This window comes from Poecilia reticulata, chromosome 9, assembly GCF_904066995.2.
Source record: "Poecilia reticulata chromosome 9, P_reticulata-male-v2, whole genome shotgun sequence".
NCBI classification, from domain to species: Eukaryota; Metazoa; Chordata; class Actinopteri; order Cyprinodontiformes; family Poeciliidae; genus Poecilia; species Poecilia reticulata.
In genome coordinates, this window is record NC_088838.1 from 892,724 (window position 1) to 912,295 (window position 19,572).

Here is a 19,572-nt window from a genome sequence, read left to right on the forward strand (position 1 = left end):
AGAAATGTGCCATTGCCCAGAGAGAAGTGGCCTATCTAGGCTACATCATTGGTTTTGGCAAGATTAGACCACAGGTGGGGAAAGTGGATGCTGTTCGCACTTTCCCTGTACTCACAACAAAGAAGAAGGTGAGGAGCTTCTTGGGTCTGGTCGGATGGTACAGGAAGTTTATTCCTCAGTTTGCAGAACGCTCAGTTGTGTTGAACAACCTGACAAAGGGCAAGTCCCCAAATAAGATCCAATGGACTGAGGAATGTAAAAAAGTTTTTGAAGATCTTAAAAATGCTATCTGCACAGACTCTGTTTTGCACACCCCTGATTTTGAGAAGTCCTTTACACTACAAACAGATGCTTCGGGAGTGGGTCTTGGGGCTGTTTTGTTGCAGGAAGTGGATGGAGAGATGAAGCCGGTGGTGTTTCTGAGCCGTAAGCTTCTGGACAGAGAAACCAGATATTCAACGGTGGAGAAAGAATGTCTAGCCATGAAGTGGGCCATCGAATCATTGAGATACTACCTGCTGGGACGACATTTCTTTCTGGAGACGGATCACCGGGCCCTCCAGTGGCTGCATCGGATGAAAGACGCAAATGCACGGATTGCTGGATGGTACCTTGCTCTGCAGCCATATAACTTCACTGTCCATTACAAGGCTGGAAAAACCAACACTGCAGCTGACTGTTTGTCCAGGATTCCTGAAGGTTAAGGTACTGTGAGCTTATGGAAAGGGGGGAGGAAATGTAATGAAGGTCTTCATTACTTTGGCTGTACAACCCTTAAAATGTGTGTTAAATGACAAAAGAAATGCATTTTGAATGATAAATGAAACTAATAGAAACAGATTGAAGTATTTTATTGATTGTGTGTTTTTGTGCAGTGGCATCTCAGCTGGAACTGATGGTGACCTGTTAAAATACAACAAACAAAGGGATAATATAAGTATTGTGATTGTTTGAAATGTTGAAGGCTTTGTGTGGGTGTGGCTTACCTCTGTCTCTTCCTCTGCAGGGTGTTCAGGCTAAAAGATTCCCTGGGGACCTGAACACCTTTTAAAGGTTCCAGAAGAGACCAAAGCAGATGGAAGAGGGGGAGCAGTAGAGCTACACATTTTATATATTTAATGTTGGATTTATATTTGGATTGATAGAGATTGGTTTTTAGAGATGATTAAAATGAATAACATTTGGTAATGTATATTATTCTGAAGATTGTGTTAGTTTGTCAAACTGTGTTTGTGTGTATGTATTTTGTTTTACCCTGTTTTTTGGTGGGTTTGTAAAGTGGAACAGCCAGCGACTATAAAAGGCTGCATGTTGGCCACATTGAAGAGTGTTGCTGCTGAGACCCTAGGCCGCTGTTGGCAGGGTTGTCTGTGTGTTAAATGTTGGTGAATAAACACCCAGCGGGATTTGCACTGTTTCTCTGTCTCAAGTCTCCTACTTCCTCCAGCCGCTAAGGGCCATTCTAACAGTCTTCTTTCAGTTCTCCCAGTGTATCCGGATTTTAGCGAGTGGTGTCTGGAAACGTATTCCTTTCTCCTTCAATATTTTTTTAATGCCCGTATATGCCTTTTGTTTTTGGACAATCTTGGTCAGATTATCGTGGTCAAAGTAATTTGTTTACCAGTTACCTGGATCTTTATCTGCTATGCAGCAAATTATGCAGAGTTAAATCAATACTTGTCATGATCCTGTCTCTGTATTTATTTTTAGGGTTTTTTGTGTTCAGTTTTTTGTGTTCAGTTTCCTTCCTGTGCGTCTCTGCTCTTCCCTGTTGATTGTTCCCAGGTGTGTCTCGTTCCCTTGATTACCCCTGTGTGTATTTAGTCCCACCTGTTGTCTGTGGTCCTTGTCTAAGTTTGTCATATGTTGTACGTCTTACGTCTAGCTCTCCAGTCACACTGTTTAAGTCCTGGTCTGATTAGCTCCGTATTCAGTCTCCTAGTTAGTTGCTACCGGTTATTAGCTGTGTGCTATTGTTCCTGCCATGCTGCCTGACTGGACTGTTTAGAGCTACATCCTTCATTAAATTAATCATCATCATCTTCATCTGGGTCTCCTGCGTTTATCCTCACCACTTCTCAACCCCCATTCCTGACATTACTATGCTGAATCTATTTGGTCCTTTTCAGAATTGGCATTAATGTAAATCTTAGAGTTATTTCAACAATAGTCTGAGAAGTTAACTATTTAAAGTGTTAAAATTACTCAGTTTCTTGTGTAGGCTTTCTTCAAAATCGTTTCTTTGGTCTCAAATCTTTAAGTTCAGAATGGTCACTCCAAAGAAATCATAAAACCCTTGTATTTAAACAATGTCAGTATAAAAAGGCAATAGAAACAAAAAAACGAAGTAAATCTGCCATTTCTCTAAATTATTTTTAGCCCCCCCCACCATTGTTCAGTCCATAGTGTAGGACTGAACCAACTTTGAGTACTGGTTTGTTGACTTAGTCAATGTATGGGGAACTACCAGGCAGAACCTGAGTAAAACTGGTTGCTAGTTCAGTACCCTACATCTCCTCTTGCAGACCAGTTCTGCATTTGTATAGCAGAGATAAAAAAGGCATTGCAAATGAGATTTTGTTTGTTCCACTTTCCCCCTTCTCTTGTCCTTTGAAAAATGCAGTTTTGAGCCATTTTTGTCATTTAGTACTGCTAGAGTTATTCCACTTCTTTGTCCTTGGATACATGCCAAAATGAATGACATGCATAAATAAATGTATATCCTCAGCCAGTACTGGATCATCTGGGCTGTTGTAGTTCTTAGTGGGTTCACCCAGTTATGACACAGAGCATTTTAGTATCAAAGACTGATGGAAAAAGGAAACAATGTAAAAAGCAACTTTGCTGGGGAGTATGACTACCCAGCAAGAAACATTTATTGAGCTCAAGTCTTACCTTTGTACATCTCAGTTTGTGATTAGTTTGGCAAAAGTGCTTGATGACAAAATTATCAACTACAAGTACATGCAGTAAGAAAAACTGAGTTGCTTAAGATATTTTAAGCACTGAATACTTGATCAAAATATGATCTTGTATCAAGAGCTGTGGAAGACAGGTGAGGTCTTCATTGATAAATGAAGAATCCGTTCAAACTGGCTTAATCTTTATGGCTTCCATCCAGTTTCTTGAACAAGACCTAACTTCTTTCAGTCTGCATTGAGCCTCTCCTGCTGCATGTTCCCTGAGTCCCATGTAAGTCCACCTTAGATCTGCAAACAAAACATAATCACACTCGGTATTCTGTCCTGTTCTGTTCAAAAGCATGCAACTATAAGAGCCTAACTTCAACACCTCCCTTCTGTATAACCTTGCAGAATAAAGCAAGGTTATTCCCTCTTGTAGCTATGTATAATGTAAATATACACAGAGGCTTTGTACCCCTTAAAATGGGTTTTCATGGGTGCAGTCAGATGTGATTGTAAATATACTTCCAAATGTAAGCATTTTCTCTTAGAATACTTGTATTGATAGTAAAAAAACAAAATGAGATTTCTCAAGTCCAAAAATTCTGTAGTAACAACCAATATATTGCCTATATTGTTCCATTTTGTTTGGTCTCATCTCTCAATCATAATGATGTTTGAGAAATCCTTTAAAGAATCAAATCAACACTCCAGGTGTGTTTTTGATGAGGCAATATCACTATAACCCGATATAAACTCAAAAAAAGTTAATTTTACGTGATACCCCCCCTTTGAAATGCAAGCTGTTCCATTCATTTTACTAATTAGTTTTAATAATGAAGTGATTGTGCCATTGAAAAAAATGTTCCTTAGGAAGGTATAACAGAAAATAATTGAGAACCACAGTTCTTACAGTACAGCTGTAATCGTTTTTGAACCATGCATGCATGTCATAATCCATGCAGAAACTCAACTGCTTCTTGTAAAGAATGAGGAATCAGCTGTAAGCACAGAAGTACAAATATATTTTGAAATTTAACTGTACTACAAGTCTCCACAAAATAAGTGTATTTGTTTTACATCACAAAACAAATTAAATTAGCTTTTTCAGGATAGGGAAGCTACAGTGGTATGTTGCTAATGCTTGTGCTAGCACATACAATCACAGGAACACAGGAGAACGGACCAGACTACATAGGAAATCAATACACAACTCAAGGAGGATTTGAACAAGTGGGGGATTTAAATCTTTTAGCTGGCATGTTTTGCTCTTACCTGTTATGAGTCATGTGACTCTTGACAAGGTGCCCAGCAGCCAGAGCACTCAGCAGTGAGAGTTCTCCAGCCAGCACTGTGGCACATACAATCCTGGCCAACTGGCAGGCATTCTCCCCTGGGTACTGCTGACTGGCACCCTGGACTCCCAGCATCTGAACAAATACACGCACACGTTATGCATCTTTATCTGACTTCCATTCATTTCTATCGCCTAACCCCGACTGAACCATTACCAGTATATACTTAACCCTAAACTTTACATAAACTCAATTCAATTCAGTTTGCATGGAACGACCTAAAGAGAAGAATCAGAAAGGCTAAAAGAGATTACAAGAGGAGGATGAAGGAGCACCTAGGCAATAACAGCAGGCAGGTTTGGGTGGGAATCCAGCACATCACCAACTACAGCTTCAGCTGCAATGGAGCAACTGAAGGTGACATCTCACTAGTGGAGATGTTGAACCACTTCTTCGCTCATTTCGGGCCGAAGCCTCCAGTGACAGCTGCTCTGAATGCACTAGAGCAGTTAAGCAACTTTATCCTCAAGGTGGAGGAATATGAAGAGAGACGCTCGCTACACTGTCGATCCCAGAAAGGCAGCAGGATCTGATTGTGTTCCTGGATGTGTGTACTGTGCAGAACAGCTGGATAGGGTATTTACTAAAGATCTTACATCCGTCCCCGTCTCAGGCCAGAGTCCCATCCTGCCTGAAATCCTCCACCATTGTTCCCATTCCTAAAAAACAGTCACATCACCTGCCTGAACGACTACTGACTAGTGACCCCATTGGTGATGAAATGTTTTGAAAGGCTGGTTAAGAGTCACATCTTGGCGTTCATTCCTCACACCTTTGATATGCACCAGTTTGCTTATAGAGCCAACAGGTCAACTGAAGATGCTGTTGCCACTGTCCTGCATGCTGTCTTGTCCCACCTGGAGCATTACGCACAAATCCTCTTCAATAATTTTAACTTGGCTTTCAATACCATCCTCCATGACATATTAGTGCGACCAGACCAGGGAATCCCCTCTTCCACCTGTTGCTGGATTAAGGACTTCATGACAGATCACAAACAAAGAGTCACAGTGGGCCCCCATACATCTTCAGTTATCAGCATCAGCACTGGCCCTCAGGGCTGTGTGCTGAGCCCTCTGCTCTTCACGCTGTATGTGCACACGATTGTATTTGCAGACCACGCAACTGTAGTGGGCCTCATCTCAGGGGGGGATAAGCCTGCCTACGGGAACGAGGCGGAGTGACTCAGCGTGGTGGACAGACAACAACTTAATCCTTTATACAGTCAAAACCAAGGAGATCATAGTGGATTTTTAGGAGAAGAAGGAGTCATTCAACCACTATACAACTGCAGAGAGCTGGTGGAGAGTGTGTCAAACTTCCATTACCTGGGAGTTCATATCATGGATAACCTGGCCTCGGATGTAAACACAGCAGAAATGGCAAAGAAGGCCCAGCAGAGAGAAACAATATTTCTCTAAAAACTGCTGGTGTCCTTCTATTGATGCTCTATTAAGAGCATCATCTGCCGTTGTCTGTGTGTGGTTCTCCAGCTGCACAAAGGTAGACTCTCCAGAGAATCATTAAATCTGTCCAGAAGACCATCGGCTGCTCTCTGCCTTCTCTTGAAGTACTCCACAGGTCCCACTGCCTCAGGAAAGCCAGGAACATTTTAAAAGACTCCTTACACCCTGGACACAATTTATTCCAACTGCTGCCATCTGGCTGCAGATATAAGGCCAAACATACTGAAGAACAGTTTATACCAGGGGTGGGCAATCCTGGTCCTCGAGGCCAGTGTCCTGCAACTCTTAGATGTCTCCCTGGTCCAACACACCTGGATTCAGTAGCTGAATCACCTCCTCAGTGGAGTCAGGTTCTCTTGAGTCCTGCTAATGACCTCATTATTTGACTCAGGTTTGTTGAAGTAGAGTGCAACCGTCAGGCCTAACAAAACCAGCTGTACTTGGTTAAACTCTACAGAGGGAACAATAATATTCAGGCATGTTGTTTGCCAACTCAGCTTTACTATGAGTTAGTGAAACAGGTTTACAAGTGTGCTTTGTGTACCTTGAGGCAGGCTTGTTGAGGGGGCAGGTTGGTGCCTCCTCCCACAGTGCCCACCTCTATAGAGGGCATAGTGCAGCTGATGTACAGGTCCTTCCCTGTTGGTCCCGATGGCTCCATGAGAGTAATGCAGTTACTGCTGCTTACTGACTGGGCCGGATCCTGGTAAACACACATTGAGAGACATGTTTAATGCTGAAGTGTAATAAAATAAATGAATAAACAATGATTAAAAAGAACCTCCTTACCTGCCCACAGGCTATGTAGATAGCAGCCACCAAGTTGGCAGCGTGTGCATTAAAGCCACCAATGCTACCTGCCATGGCTGAGCCAACCAGGTTCTTACTGATGTTAACTTCTATCAGTGCTTCAGTTGTAGTCTTCAAAACCTGAAGAATGGAAAAAACAGGGAAATCAATTGTGAGACAACCTCCATAGTGTTTCTGTGTGCTGGAGATCACTCATACTGAACACTGTTAATAGAGAGATGTTTCTCCATACTGGCACCATATGCTTCCCCTGGATGAGGAATTAATCCAAAATTAATGGCAATCTGCTGAGCTTTCTTAGATATGTTTTATCATAACATGGTCAACTAAATTTGTGTATTGTATTATACATCTGAGGTTCCCCCCAGAGGAACTGCTAACAGCGCTGCCTGCTTTGTCCAGAAGACAGTTTGTTGACGCAGGTGTATGATAGCATCATCAACTCCAACTATATTTTGATAAGCAAACTGCAGAGGGTCTTCATATGAGCTTGTCTTCTTACTCAGTTGGGCCAACAGGATTCTTTCTAGGACCTGCATGTTGTGGGATGTCATCAGGGCAACAGGCCTGCAGTTGTTGATGACTGATGGATGAGTTTTCTTTGGTATTGGGACCAGGAGGATGTCTTCCACAACAGTTTAAAGAGATGCTAATCCTACACAGGGTGGGATGTCTGCCTGGGGTCAGGAGAGGAGAATGATGAGCTTGTTCTTGAGCTGAACCTGTTGAACAGAGTTCATTTGCTCTGTCCCTACTTCCATCCGTCTGATCCTCCTTTTAATTGATAATTTAATTTAACCGTCTTCATCCCTGACCACACATCTGATATTGTTCTTCTGCAGTTTATTCTCCAGCCTCTTCCTGTACTTCTCCTTGTTGTCTCTAATCTTGACTTTGAGCTCTTTCTTATACTTTTCAACTCCTTGTCTTGTTCCCTAAAGGCTCTTTTTTTTACTTGTTTAAAAGTTTCTTTAGGTCACTGGTGATCTAGGGTTTGTTATTTGGGAAGCATCTCACTGTTCTGGTGGGGATGGTGCCGTTCACACAGAAGTTTAATATAGTCAGTCACACACTCAGTCATGGCACTGATGTCATCTCCATGTAGCTGGCAGAGAGTAGTCCAATCAGTTGCTTCAAACAAGCCTGGAGGACCTCTTCTGCTTCCAGTGACCATTTCCAAACAGTCATTTTCCTAACAGGCAGCCTCTTCACTAGGGGTTTGTATTAACAGAGAAAAACACGATTATGGTTTGATTTCCCCCAGAGGAGGTTTTGGTTTGGGGACATATGCATCCTTGACATCAGTGTAAAGCAAATCCGAAATCTTGTTTTCCTGGGTGGAGCAGCTGACAAAATGGTGAAACATCGGCAGCATAGAAGAGAGTGAGGCATGATTAAAATCACCAGATATTGCACATGCGTTATTGGCAACAGCTCAGGGTGGAATTTAAACACCTGCCAAAATAACACTGGTGAACTCTCTTGGTAAAAAAATATGGTCAGAAACTTACTTCCAAGAGTTCAATGTCTAAGACTGCAGAGACGACACTTCACAGTAGCATGTCCTGGATAACACCATCTGTTGTTCACAAACACTGCTAATCCACCGCCCTTTTTCCTGCTGTTCTTTATCTCCATCCATCCATCCATCCATCCATCCATCCATCCATCCATCCATCCATCCATCCATCCATCCATCCATCCATCCATCCATCCATCCATCGATCGATCGATCGATCGATCGATCGATCGATCGATCGATCGTCACGGGGGCAGCAGCTTCAGAAGGGAGGCCCAGACTTCCCTCTCCCCAGCCACTTCTTCCAGCTCCTCCGGAGGAATCCCAAGGCGTTCCCAGGCCAGCCGAGAGACATAATCCCTCCAGCGTATCCTGGGTCTTCCCGAGGCCTCCTCCCGGTGGGACGTGCCCGGAACACCTCACCAGGGAGGCGTCCAGGAGGCATCCTGACCAGATGCCCGAGCCACCTCAACTGGCTCCTTTCGACGTGGAGGAGCAGCGGCTCTACTCTGAGTCCCTCCCGGATGACCGAGCTTCTCTCTCTAAGGGAGAGCCCAGCCACCCTGTGGAGGAAACCCATTTCGGCCGCTTGTATCCGTGATCTCGTTCTTTCGGTCATGACCCAAAACACATGACCATAGATGAGGGTGGGAACGTAGATCGACCGGTAAATCGAGAGCTTCGCTTTTTGGCTCAGCTCTCTCTTCACCACGACGGACCGGTACAGCGCCCGCTTCACGGCAGACGCTGCCCCAATCCGCCTGTCGATCTCCCGCTCCCTTCTTCCCTCATTCGTGAACAAGATACTTAAACTCCTCCACTTGAGGCAGGACGAACCCCCTGACCCAGAGAAGGCACTCTACCCTTTTCCGGCTCAAGACCATGAGCCGGAAAAGGGCTCATGGTCAAATCTGAAAGGGCAAATCTGAAGACCATGGCTTCAGATTTGGAGGCACTGAGCCTCATCCCGGCCGCTTCACACTCGGCTGCGAACCGCTCCAGTGAGAGCTGCAGATCACGATCCGATGAAGCCAACAGTCATGTTTCCATAAAGCACATTATGCTGCATTCCTTATACTCTTGCTGAGTTCTTGTCAGGGCTTGAAGTTCTTCCGTTTTGTTATCCATCGATCTCATGTTGCCCATGGATGGTACAGATGGTTTGATCTTCCTCCTTCCCTTTCTCCTTGTTGCTGCTCTGCATCTACGATGCCTCCATTTAAACTTCTCTGGGATTTCTGGCTACAACTGTGGTATGTCAGCTTTTCAGATGTTGATCATCTGTTTCCTGTTGTAAACCACTCTGTTGCTACAGCTATGCATCATAAGAAAATGGCAAAAATACAAAAAATATTGCCAAAAATCAGTCAAACCAAAAAAAGAAACAGCTGTCCAAAAAATCTTTTTTCATCCAAAAAAGCAGCAATTTATGTTTGAAAATAAAAAAAAATAAAGCTGTAAGCGGCTCCTACGCCATGAAGTTATGTCAGATGGCACAGGATTAAGCCAATATGAATCAGAGTAAAAGTAAAACATACAGTAGAAAAAACAGGTGACTAACTGTCAGAAGTGGGTGGGGCTAAGGTGATGTCATCAATTGAACATGACAATGTGATCAAGACTAGACTGGTCTATTGTAAGACATAGGAAGTCTGATGCAGCTGTGACCTTGCATGTGGAAGTTATTGAACCTTGATGTTTCATGGCACATAGCCAAAGTTTGACACTTAGCCACGCCCACATGCTTTGATGTACGAGAAATCTTTTGATAACTTTTGACCTTCAATGCCTCAAGAGTGTGGCGAGTGATTCTGCAGTCTGTATCTGAAAAACTGTAGGACGGGTTCAATCAGATACGACGTCTATAAAAAAGAGAAACGTTTGACGGCTTTGATCCAAAATGGCGGACTTCCTGTTGGGTTTGGACCATGGCTTCAAGAAACTTTTTTGTATGTCCTGACAAGATACACATGTGTAGCAAGTTTCATAATTCTAGGTTAAAGCATGGCTTGGGGCTGATCATTGAAAATATTCTAGGGGGCGCTAGAGAAATTAGGCCACGCCCATCAAAGTTTCTTATGGATTCCCGTCAGAGGGTGGATAAAGATCCATCCTAGTGAGTTTGGTGCAGCTCAGCTCAAACCTGTGGAATTTAGAGCCAACGTATCGCAACAGCGTTACAGGTCACTTCGCCATGCCCACCCACTTCATTGATACCAGTCAGGGTTGGAATCAACATGTCTTCTGTCTCTGCACACAGTTTCATGTTGATTAAGTCAAAGGGGTCAGACAGCGACCAGTCACAGTAAAACAAGGCACTTCCTGTTCTGAGGGGGCGTGGCCTAAGTGATGTCATAATTTGACCATTAGGCATTGGTCAAATGCCATTGGTCAAATGCCATTTGACCAATGGAACATCAATTACCCGATGATCAATCGGGTAATTGAACATTGGGTGATCAATTACCCGATGATCACAATGATGGGTGATCGGGTAATTGATCACCCGATGATCAATTACCCGATTGATCAATCGGGTAATTGAACATTGGGTGATCAATTACCCGATGATCACGATGATGGGTGATCGGGTAATTGATCACCCGATGATCAATTACTGAAAGTTTGGTGCAAGCATGAATTTTTGTGTAGGAGATAACAGTTTCGTGTTTCATGGCGAGTAAGTGAACTTTGACCCCTGATAATACCCCTTCAGCATGCACGAAAACTCAGTTTTGATAACTTTTAATTGGCCATGCCTTATGAACAAACAGACCAAGTTTGAAGCCAATCAATCGAAATCCCTAGGAGGAGTTTGATCAAATGCGAAGGCTGTAAACGGCCAAAATGGGATCAAAATCGGAACTTAAATCCAAAATGGTTGACTTCCTGTTTGACTTGCACTATGACAACAGGTGGCGCTGTTGAGCCGTTTCTTGTGTGATTTTTGCGAGGACCAATACGTAATTTTCACACAGACTTGAGGCGTCTGCCAAGTTTGGTGAGTTTTCGAATTGATAAAACCCCCAAAAAGCCAATTCATTTGACAGAAGCACAATAAGAAGAAACAGTACGATTACAATAGGCCTTCGCAGGGCTTCGCTGCTTGGGCCTAAAAATGCCAAAATCTCAATGAAAGCACAGAACTACTCCAACGTGCTGCCATCTTCAGTGGCACACTTTGTAATTTTATCAGTGAAAGGTCCTATACAAATAAAATTTTACCTACTTACTTATAGCTGGACTAAATTCGACTCTATATAAATAATCTGAACAAATGATAGGAATTTACTGAAATTTATTTAAGGGTGCCCCTAAACATGACCCTGAAGTGAGGGAAGGGATGGAGATGGATGGGGAGGACTTATTTTATTTTTGTTGGCATACAACAACTTTAAAGACTAGATCTTTGAAAATAAATGTAGAATAATCAAGTTATAAAACTTAGGTAAAAGAAGATAAAATATTTTTGCTTTTTTATCACAAAGATTTACCTAAAGTTCATTGTCCATCCAAAATTTTATATACATTTGGTCTGACATGCCCCTGTGGTGGGATAAGTAGGGAAAGGAAAAAATAACCCTCTAAGTATATGTAGAATAATATAAAACCATGCTAAAACAATGAAAATAATTACCTGAACTGTATGCACATGATGTGAAGAAAGCATAATAAAATGGGAAAGCAAAGTAGAACCTTCATAGCAGTTTGGTATAAAGAGTTAGCAGCATTTGTAGGCCTGACTCCTCTTACCTCTTGGACCACCTCTGCAGAGATTGTAGCTTCACAGACGGTAGACTTGCCCCTGCCTTCAATCCAGTTGATAGCAGCAGGTTTCTTGTCTGTACAGTAGTTCCCACTGACTGCCACTACCTGCAGCTCAGGGAAGTGCTGCTGCAGCCTGCTCAGAGCCTTTTCTGTGCCCTGCAGACAATCAAGTTTTCTTTAAAACAAAGGTTGCTTATAGTGTCAAACACTGCATTTATATAAAATGATAAGTACAGTTGATATGTTGAAGACTATTTTCTCATGGTTACCTTAGAGATCATATTCATTCCCATAGCATCTCCTGTCCTGCACTGGAAGCGTATGTAAAGATTTCTCCCAGCCAGACCAACCAGCAACTTTTGTAGCCGAGCGAATCTGCCAATAATAAGTGCAAAAATCATAAATTATTTGCAGAAGACAAGAAGAAATGATTACTGGTATTGGTATTGGTCTTAAACACAGTTTATGTCGTGAGTCTGTACAGCTACACCAAGCGGTTTACCTGCTGCTGTTGTCAAAAACCTCTGTGATGTCCTGAAAGCCATCTGGACTCTCCAGCCAGGCCTTGACCTCAGCAGCCTTGCAGGCAGATGGGAGTCTGACCACAGGACCACGAGTCATGCCATCAGCCAGGATACAACTGCTGGCTCCTCCAGACACCTAAAGCAAGGAGACAAAAAGAATTAAACATATACTCGGAATTATAAATGTCTAAATGTTTAAAAAACAAAACTAAAAACAAAGGTGAACTGGTAGCAACTGGTAAAATTTTCCAGGCAGCACAGGCGAGAAACAGCAAAGATTCTCACTCTGGTAGCAAGTGAGTCAACTGGCAATAAATACTAGTGATGGGCTATCTGAATCCAGGCTTCGAGGCTTGTACCGAGTAAAAAAGGGGGCGTGTCCGATGAACCCCTGCTTCAAGGCTTGTGTTGACTTGCTGAAAACCACGTGACTGGCAACAAACTAGGCCTCGCATTGCATGGGTCACGTGACTGCTTCATTTTGCGTGTCGGTTTTCAAATTAAAAGCGCGATGAGCCGCTCTGCATCATGGGTTGTTGTCCTTTTGGTCTCGCATCAGAGGAGAATATTTGTCTTCAGTGACCAAAATAAAATGAACATTGACCAACATATTTGATGTGTATTGATGATGGCACTCATCAAATGTAATGTTTGTTACTGGTTTTCTCAATTGTAGATTATGTTTTTTTATGACTTTATATTTTTGTGATTTTATGAACTGCATTGTTGCTGAAATGTGCTACAGAAGTAAACTTGATTGATTGTCTGAAATGGAGCCAGTAAGAGGAAAATCTCTGACATCTGGGAATACTTTGAGATGATGCTCACAATAAAATTCTTCTTAGACAATAATTAACCCTCCACCTCATGATTTCTCACCTTCTGCAAAGTTCCACTATTATTTGTAGTTTGATTAGCAAAGATATATCAGTCTTGCACAGCAGGAACATATTTAATGGTGTTGCAGAATTAAAATTTAACATCTAGCCAAATATAAGGGATGAGAGCCAATTAGAAATCCAAGAAAACGTGAACGCCCCAACATGCACTGCACTCCCAACACACTAAAACATCAAATTTCTTTATTGTCAAATCTGACATAAAAGAAAACCCAACACAACCAGTGTGTTCAACATATACCAGGATTAGATTGGCTACAAATCATTTTAATAATTAAAACATATGACAATTAAATATGGTTTCATTGATTCTCCTGTTACTAAATATGAGTTTGATGAAAACTTTGTGACAATATTGCATTTACTAATTTTTGGAAGTATGATCCAACTGAGTGACAAGGCTGTTAGTTTCACCAGCAGATGTCACTAGTGAGTCCTGAATGAAGCATCGAGTAATGACCCTTTTTGCAAAGCAAAGGCCTGGAAAGGTTCATTGCTTCACGAGGCTTCATTTGCCCATCACTAATAAATACGACTTCAGACCTGATAGACGAACGACAAAAACCCGACAGGTAAACACAGACCCAGGTGGAGTTAAATACACCGGGCAGTAATTAAGGGGAAACAAAAGACAGCTGGAGAGAATCAAGGGGTAGGCGGGACAACATGGAGACACAGCTGAACACAGAAACCTAAATAAACACAGAAAAAACAAATCCTCACACATTGTGCAAACCAAAACAAATAAAATAATAAAAATGTTACTGTATTATAGGTTACCTGTATGAATAATGCAGAAAGTAGAACGCATTTCACAATGTGGAAAAAAATATGTATTTTGGTTCTGCCATACGGGGTGTAAAGTAATAAGTTACATTTACATTTATTAGTGTAATTACAATTTGTCTAATTTGTCCTTTAAGTTGTTTACAAAAGCTGAACTTTTACTTTTCCTTGAATTTGTTTTGAATAAAGTTACTCAGTTACATTTGAAATCATATCCATTAATGAGTAAAGATAAGAAAATAAAACGGCAGAAAAAACGGCATTGATCTTTTGGCTGGGTTCTTATAGTGTTGCATCAATGGGAAGACAGAGGAGCAAGGAAAACAACCCTCCAGTGAGTAAATACTTAAAACAAAAGACATTTAACACTTTTTATTTATTTTTCCTGCTCAGTAGGAAGAAACACATTAACAAAATTTCTTAACCCTTTAGTGCATAGCAGCCACTACAGCGGACAGCTATTTAAAAGTCATTGTTTCCTAAATGCAGTGGTTTCTATGGTGGAATTGCCTATCAGTCCTGAGAATGCTCTCTACTGCTCCCCTCCATTGAGATTAATTCAGTGGTAAATTGTTGTAACTACAAGTGAATGTCATCGGAGTACATACTCAATGACCACTCCTGGAATATCCTCTCAATCCTTCTATTCTAGGAGAATCCTAGAAGTAAAAAAAAAATGCTGATATGCAGGAGTATCTAAGTAACATTATTAACTTAGTTTGGAAAATTTTATTCCACATAAGTAGGACATTTTGATTAACCATGTGTCCAACACAGTGGACGGCAATCATTGCTGACTATATTTTTAACATAAATCATGTAGTTCAGTGGTCCCCAACCTTTTTATTACCGCTGACCAGTCAAGACTTGGAAATTTTGTTGCGGCCCAGGGTGGTGGGGGGGTTAGGGAGGATGAGCAGTCAGATAGGGCTTCTGCATGTTGGTGTTCCCGCTAAAGCCTGAATATGCCCAATTTGGGTTGTCTTGAAATATGGTGTGCGCTGAGCTCAGAAATTTTTCAGAAATCTATGTAAAACACTGTGGAGGAGCGTCAGTTAGTCATGTCCCATCACTTTGCTCTGTAGCACCTTGACAGAAAACCGTAAGCCCTAGAGAAATTTCGAAAACATTTTACCGGAGCAGGCATTCGGTGCGATTTCATGACCAACTTTCATACCAATAGCATAAGTTTTGCGGCCATGAGAGCGATTTCAAAATTATTTTGGGGTCAAAATTCTACCCTGTTTCTCTCTCTATAACAGCGGCAGTTGGTGTCAGTTACACTTTGCGTTTCGGCAGTTGGAAATTTCGCTCATTTTTTGCTTTTTATGTCGCCATCATAACTCCGATCCCCAATAAAAATAGTAGCTCCCTTCCCGGGATTGAGCCGCATGTTTTGATACCATTTTTGTGGGGTTTCTCGCAGCGGTACGAGCCGCATTAACGGTGACGGAAGAAAAATATGGAATAAAGAGACATTCTATTGGGTGTAGAACAATAGGTGCCTGCCATATGTCTTTCTGTGAGGATATTTATGTACAGAAGAAAAAAATACAAATACATTGTATATTGTTTATACAGTAAAATACTGGGTAGCGAATGGGAGTTACCATGAGAATGAAGTGTAGAAGAAGTTGTTATTTTATATGGAAGGATTAAAATAAACTGTTCATTACAGAAATAAGTATGTTGACAAAATGTCTAATAAACAGAACAGATTCCAGGAGGACTTGAGAAGTACAGAGTTATTTCTGCCTCATTACTTCAACCTGTTCTATCCTGTTTACAGAAAAAATCAATGTCTGCTACACCGACACCAGTCCTGGCGCGTGTAATATTTCATCAGAAAAACTTCAGCTTCTTGAACTGAAATTTCATGGAGCTAAATGTGTTATTGGGCTAGTGCCTGTAACAGTCAGTAACAACAACTCAGACACTTACAGCAATTGCACGACAGCCTCGGTTAGTGCTTGCAACTAAGCAACCTTCAGTAGTTGCCATGGGAACCTGGAACTGTTTTCCATCCAGATGTAGAGGTCCTGCAACTCCAACCGGTACTGGGATGTAACCAATCACATTCTCACAGCAGGTACCCATAACCTAGAAAATGCATCTTTGTTAAAGACACAGGTTCATGTGGTTGTAGGGTTTCTTGTATAGCTTTCAATGTCACCTTGGAGTAGTCGTAGTTGATGTATGGAAGGGAGGAGAGTGCAGAAGGACAAGAAAGCTTGGCAGAGATCATCTGTCTTCGTATTGCCACTCCTCTCTCTGGTTTCTCCATCAAAGTCTCCAGTTTGTATGCTGGGATATGTTTGGAGGTAACCAGCAACATCACCTCAGCATCACTTAGATGATATGGCCCTTGCTGCAGAAACACAATCAAACTTTTCAACGTTATAGGAGCTGGTGGTTATTATTGGAGTCTGAACAGCTGTTGCTCCACCCATAGGCCATTCCTACTATTTAAACTGTAAAATCTCCATCCTATTTCAAAACACTTATTTTATATTTGATTCTGACCAATCAACTATGTATTTACAGGTTATAGCCTTATCAATTAGATAGTTCTGATTGTGTCTATGATGCTAAAATGTAGGTGAGGCTACAAATATAATGGTAAGAATCATAAGAAAGTAAGTACACCCTCTTTTAAATATGCAGATGTGATCCTAATAAAGTGGTATTCACCAGATTCTTAAAGGTCTTCATTCTAACCTTATATGTACAAAACAAAAAAAAATTGTCAAATTTAAATTCTAAAAAATGTAATCATATGACCTGTGAATTGTTAAGGGCATTATAGGATTTCTTCTCTGTTTTACCTCAGGGTTGTTAAAGATAGACACACATTCATCAAGTCCTCTGGGATTCTGCAGCAGACTGGGCTCAGTGTTGTCATACTTCATCTCCCCATCTTCTTCCCCAATGACAAACAAGCTCTTTGACTGATAGGCCATGGTGGGGGCCGGAAATGGCCGAATAACTTCATCTAGGGAGAGAAGTTGGAATAAGACACAGTGCTACACAAGCTTATCTGTGTAGCACTGACAGTGAGGGCAGACACACCTCTCTCCTCCCTGCAGGGGGCTGCAGGTGCTGCAGATCTGGGTGCAGAAGGCTCCCTGATGCAGCAGATCTTGTATTGCTGGTTTTGGCTGGGAGCAACCATGGTGATGGGGTTCCTAAGAGACAGTGTAGACTCCATCTCCACTTGCTCAAAGAAGATGTACTTGACAGCCAGCAGCAGAGCCAATGCCAGACAGATCACTTGCTCTATGTCCATAGTTATCATTCTGTAAACAAGACAAACAGGTTAATCAGGTTCATGACTGACTGCAATCTGGTAATCTTCTTGCTATTCATTTTTTTTTTGCTTTGGACATGACTTAATTCTCAAGATACAGACTGAGCGATGGTCAAAATATTTATTTAACAAACTTAATTATTTGGTGAATTGGAGATTTTCTGCAACAGTAACTCAAAACATTCAATATATTTAAAGGTTCACTATTATGACTCCTTGAACAAGCTAAGATAGATCTGTGGGGCTAAACAAAACATGTTCATTACATTCAGGGGTGAAAGTAGTTTGAAATTCTTGGGGGCACTATGACAAAAAAAAAAGAAAAAATTCTATATATATCTGCGACAGACTGGCAACCTGTCCAGGGTGTACCCCGCCTCTCGCCCGGAATGTTAGATGGAGATAGGCACCAGCAACCCTCCTGACCCCACTGAGAGACAAGGATGTAAAGAAAATGGTGGAAATATTAATGTTGATGAAATTTTCTCCAAAATAATAACCTTTTTCAACCTTTATAGCTCCACTGTTGAAAATGAGGCTCTAATATTAACAAATGACATTGAAATAAAATCCAGTCCAACATCTGGTTTGAGGTGATTCTTCTGGAACCTGACTCTCATACTGATCTATCAGTATGAGAGTCAGGGTGAGGAGGCGCCATGTTAGGAAGAGAAGTGGAAGCTGCAGGATCTTCAGAACAAACAGGTCATGATGCTGGGCTACTGATTATCCCTCTATCTGGACACAGGATCAATAGAACCAGTTTAAAAGCTAAAATGAACGGTTATATGCCAGACATGGAAAACTAGGATACTCTCCATGCCATGATGTTCAGAATTTAGGTCTCATGGCATCTCAAGGTGTCAACATTGCAGCCAGTGGGCTGAAGGAAATACAGCTTTATTTTGTAGCAATTCAAAAGCTAACCAGCTTTTATTGCTTCACAAAAAAAAAAATCAGCACAGAGACTCCAAAGCACACAAAGAAGCTATATATATATATATATATATATATATATATATATATATATATATATATACTCTCATACTGATAGATCAGTATGAGAGTCAGGTTCCAGAAGAATCACCTCAAACCAGATGTTGGACTGGATTTTATTTCAATGTCATTTGTTAATATTAGAGCCTCATTTTCAACAGTGGAGCTATAAAGGTTGAAAAATGTTATTATTTTGGAGAAAATTTCATCAACATTAATATTTCCACTAAATAAGAGGGAAAAAAACTATTGTTTGATAAAGGAAAAGCCTCTCAGACTCTGAGCCAGACAGAACCAAACTATTTTTTTTTATATTAGACAATTAATTTAATTTCACATAATTATCGTGGTAGAAGCCATTTGTTTGTTAAACTCTTAATGAAACATATTTACCGTGTTTGATGTTTGTTGTAAATGACGTATACTCACAAAGAACGAGGTAATTAGTCCAAGTTTGTAGTTTATTCGTTCAGAAACTACAGCGGCTGTGATGCACCAATGCAAAGGTAAAACAACCTGAACAGGTGATCAACTCTAAACCACTCGCACATTGTTACTCTCCGTCTCTGTCATTAAGCACACCCTTTGCCATGGCAACCTCCTGCGCTCCACAAGCCGACCAGAGATTCATTCAGTCTGATACGATATCAGATTTTCAGGCTTGATATTTATTTTGCAATCATTAATAAGCCTCTCATGAACACAGCGGTGGTTGATTAGTTCATTTTAAACTCCTGCTCTGCTGTTTCTTTTGGTAATGGAACCGAAACGCACAGAATTGCGCAACACCTTGTTGAAATAATAATCACTGAGATTATTATTGTTGTTGGCTCATTAATTTGAACACGTTTTGTCGATTTTTCCCCCTGTTGTTCTTTAATAAAGTTACAAACGTTTTAATCCAGTCAGAGGAGGACGTGCTGCTCTCAGCCTCCTGGCTGCGTTCAGTTTGTCACTTAATGCTGAGATCGACTCAAAACCTTCTGCGATCAACATGTTGCACCGCTGCTCTAGCAAAGCACGAACAGTTCAGAAATAATATGAAATAGGAAACAAGCTATTTATTAACTGATTAAGTCGTGTTTTAGATTGTTCTTGAAAAACTAATCAGTCACGGCTGATTAGTGGGTGAACTCACAGCTGCAGAGTGAATCCAGTAGACAGCCGCTCCCCTCTCTTGCAGGTACTGCGTACCCCCGCTAAATCTTTTAGGGGTACGCAGTACCCGACCGCACCCCC

The 19,572-nt window shown here is 41.4% G+C and overlaps 1 protein-coding gene across 1 annotated transcript in view; it reads right to left on the minus strand.

The window, feature by feature from the left end:
• Positions 1–2,829: 2,829 nt before the first annotated feature.
• hmgcra (3-hydroxy-3-methylglutaryl-CoA reductase a) overlaps positions 2,830–19,572 on the minus strand; it is a 28,250-nt gene continuing 11,507 nt past the window's right edge. Inside the window, exons 10-20 of the mRNA XM_008419301.3 lie at positions 17,100–17,326; positions 16,856–17,022; positions 16,204–16,398; positions 15,972–16,130; positions 12,324–12,481; positions 12,091–12,196; positions 11,807–11,977; positions 6,514–6,654; positions 6,269–6,427; positions 4,179–4,333; positions 2,830–3,209 (exon numbers count right to left, since the gene is read on the minus strand). Coding sequence (XP_008417523.1) covers positions 3,137–3,209; positions 4,179–4,333; positions 6,269–6,427; positions 6,514–6,654; positions 11,807–11,977; positions 12,091–12,196; positions 12,324–12,481; positions 15,972–16,130; positions 16,204–16,398; positions 16,856–17,022; positions 17,100–17,326 — 1,711 coding nt within the window. The 3' untranslated portion in view covers positions 2,830–3,136. The remainder of the gene's footprint in view (positions 3,210–4,178; positions 4,334–6,268; positions 6,428–6,513; positions 6,655–11,806; positions 11,978–12,090; positions 12,197–12,323; positions 12,482–15,971; positions 16,131–16,203; positions 16,399–16,855; positions 17,023–17,099; positions 17,327–19,572) is intronic.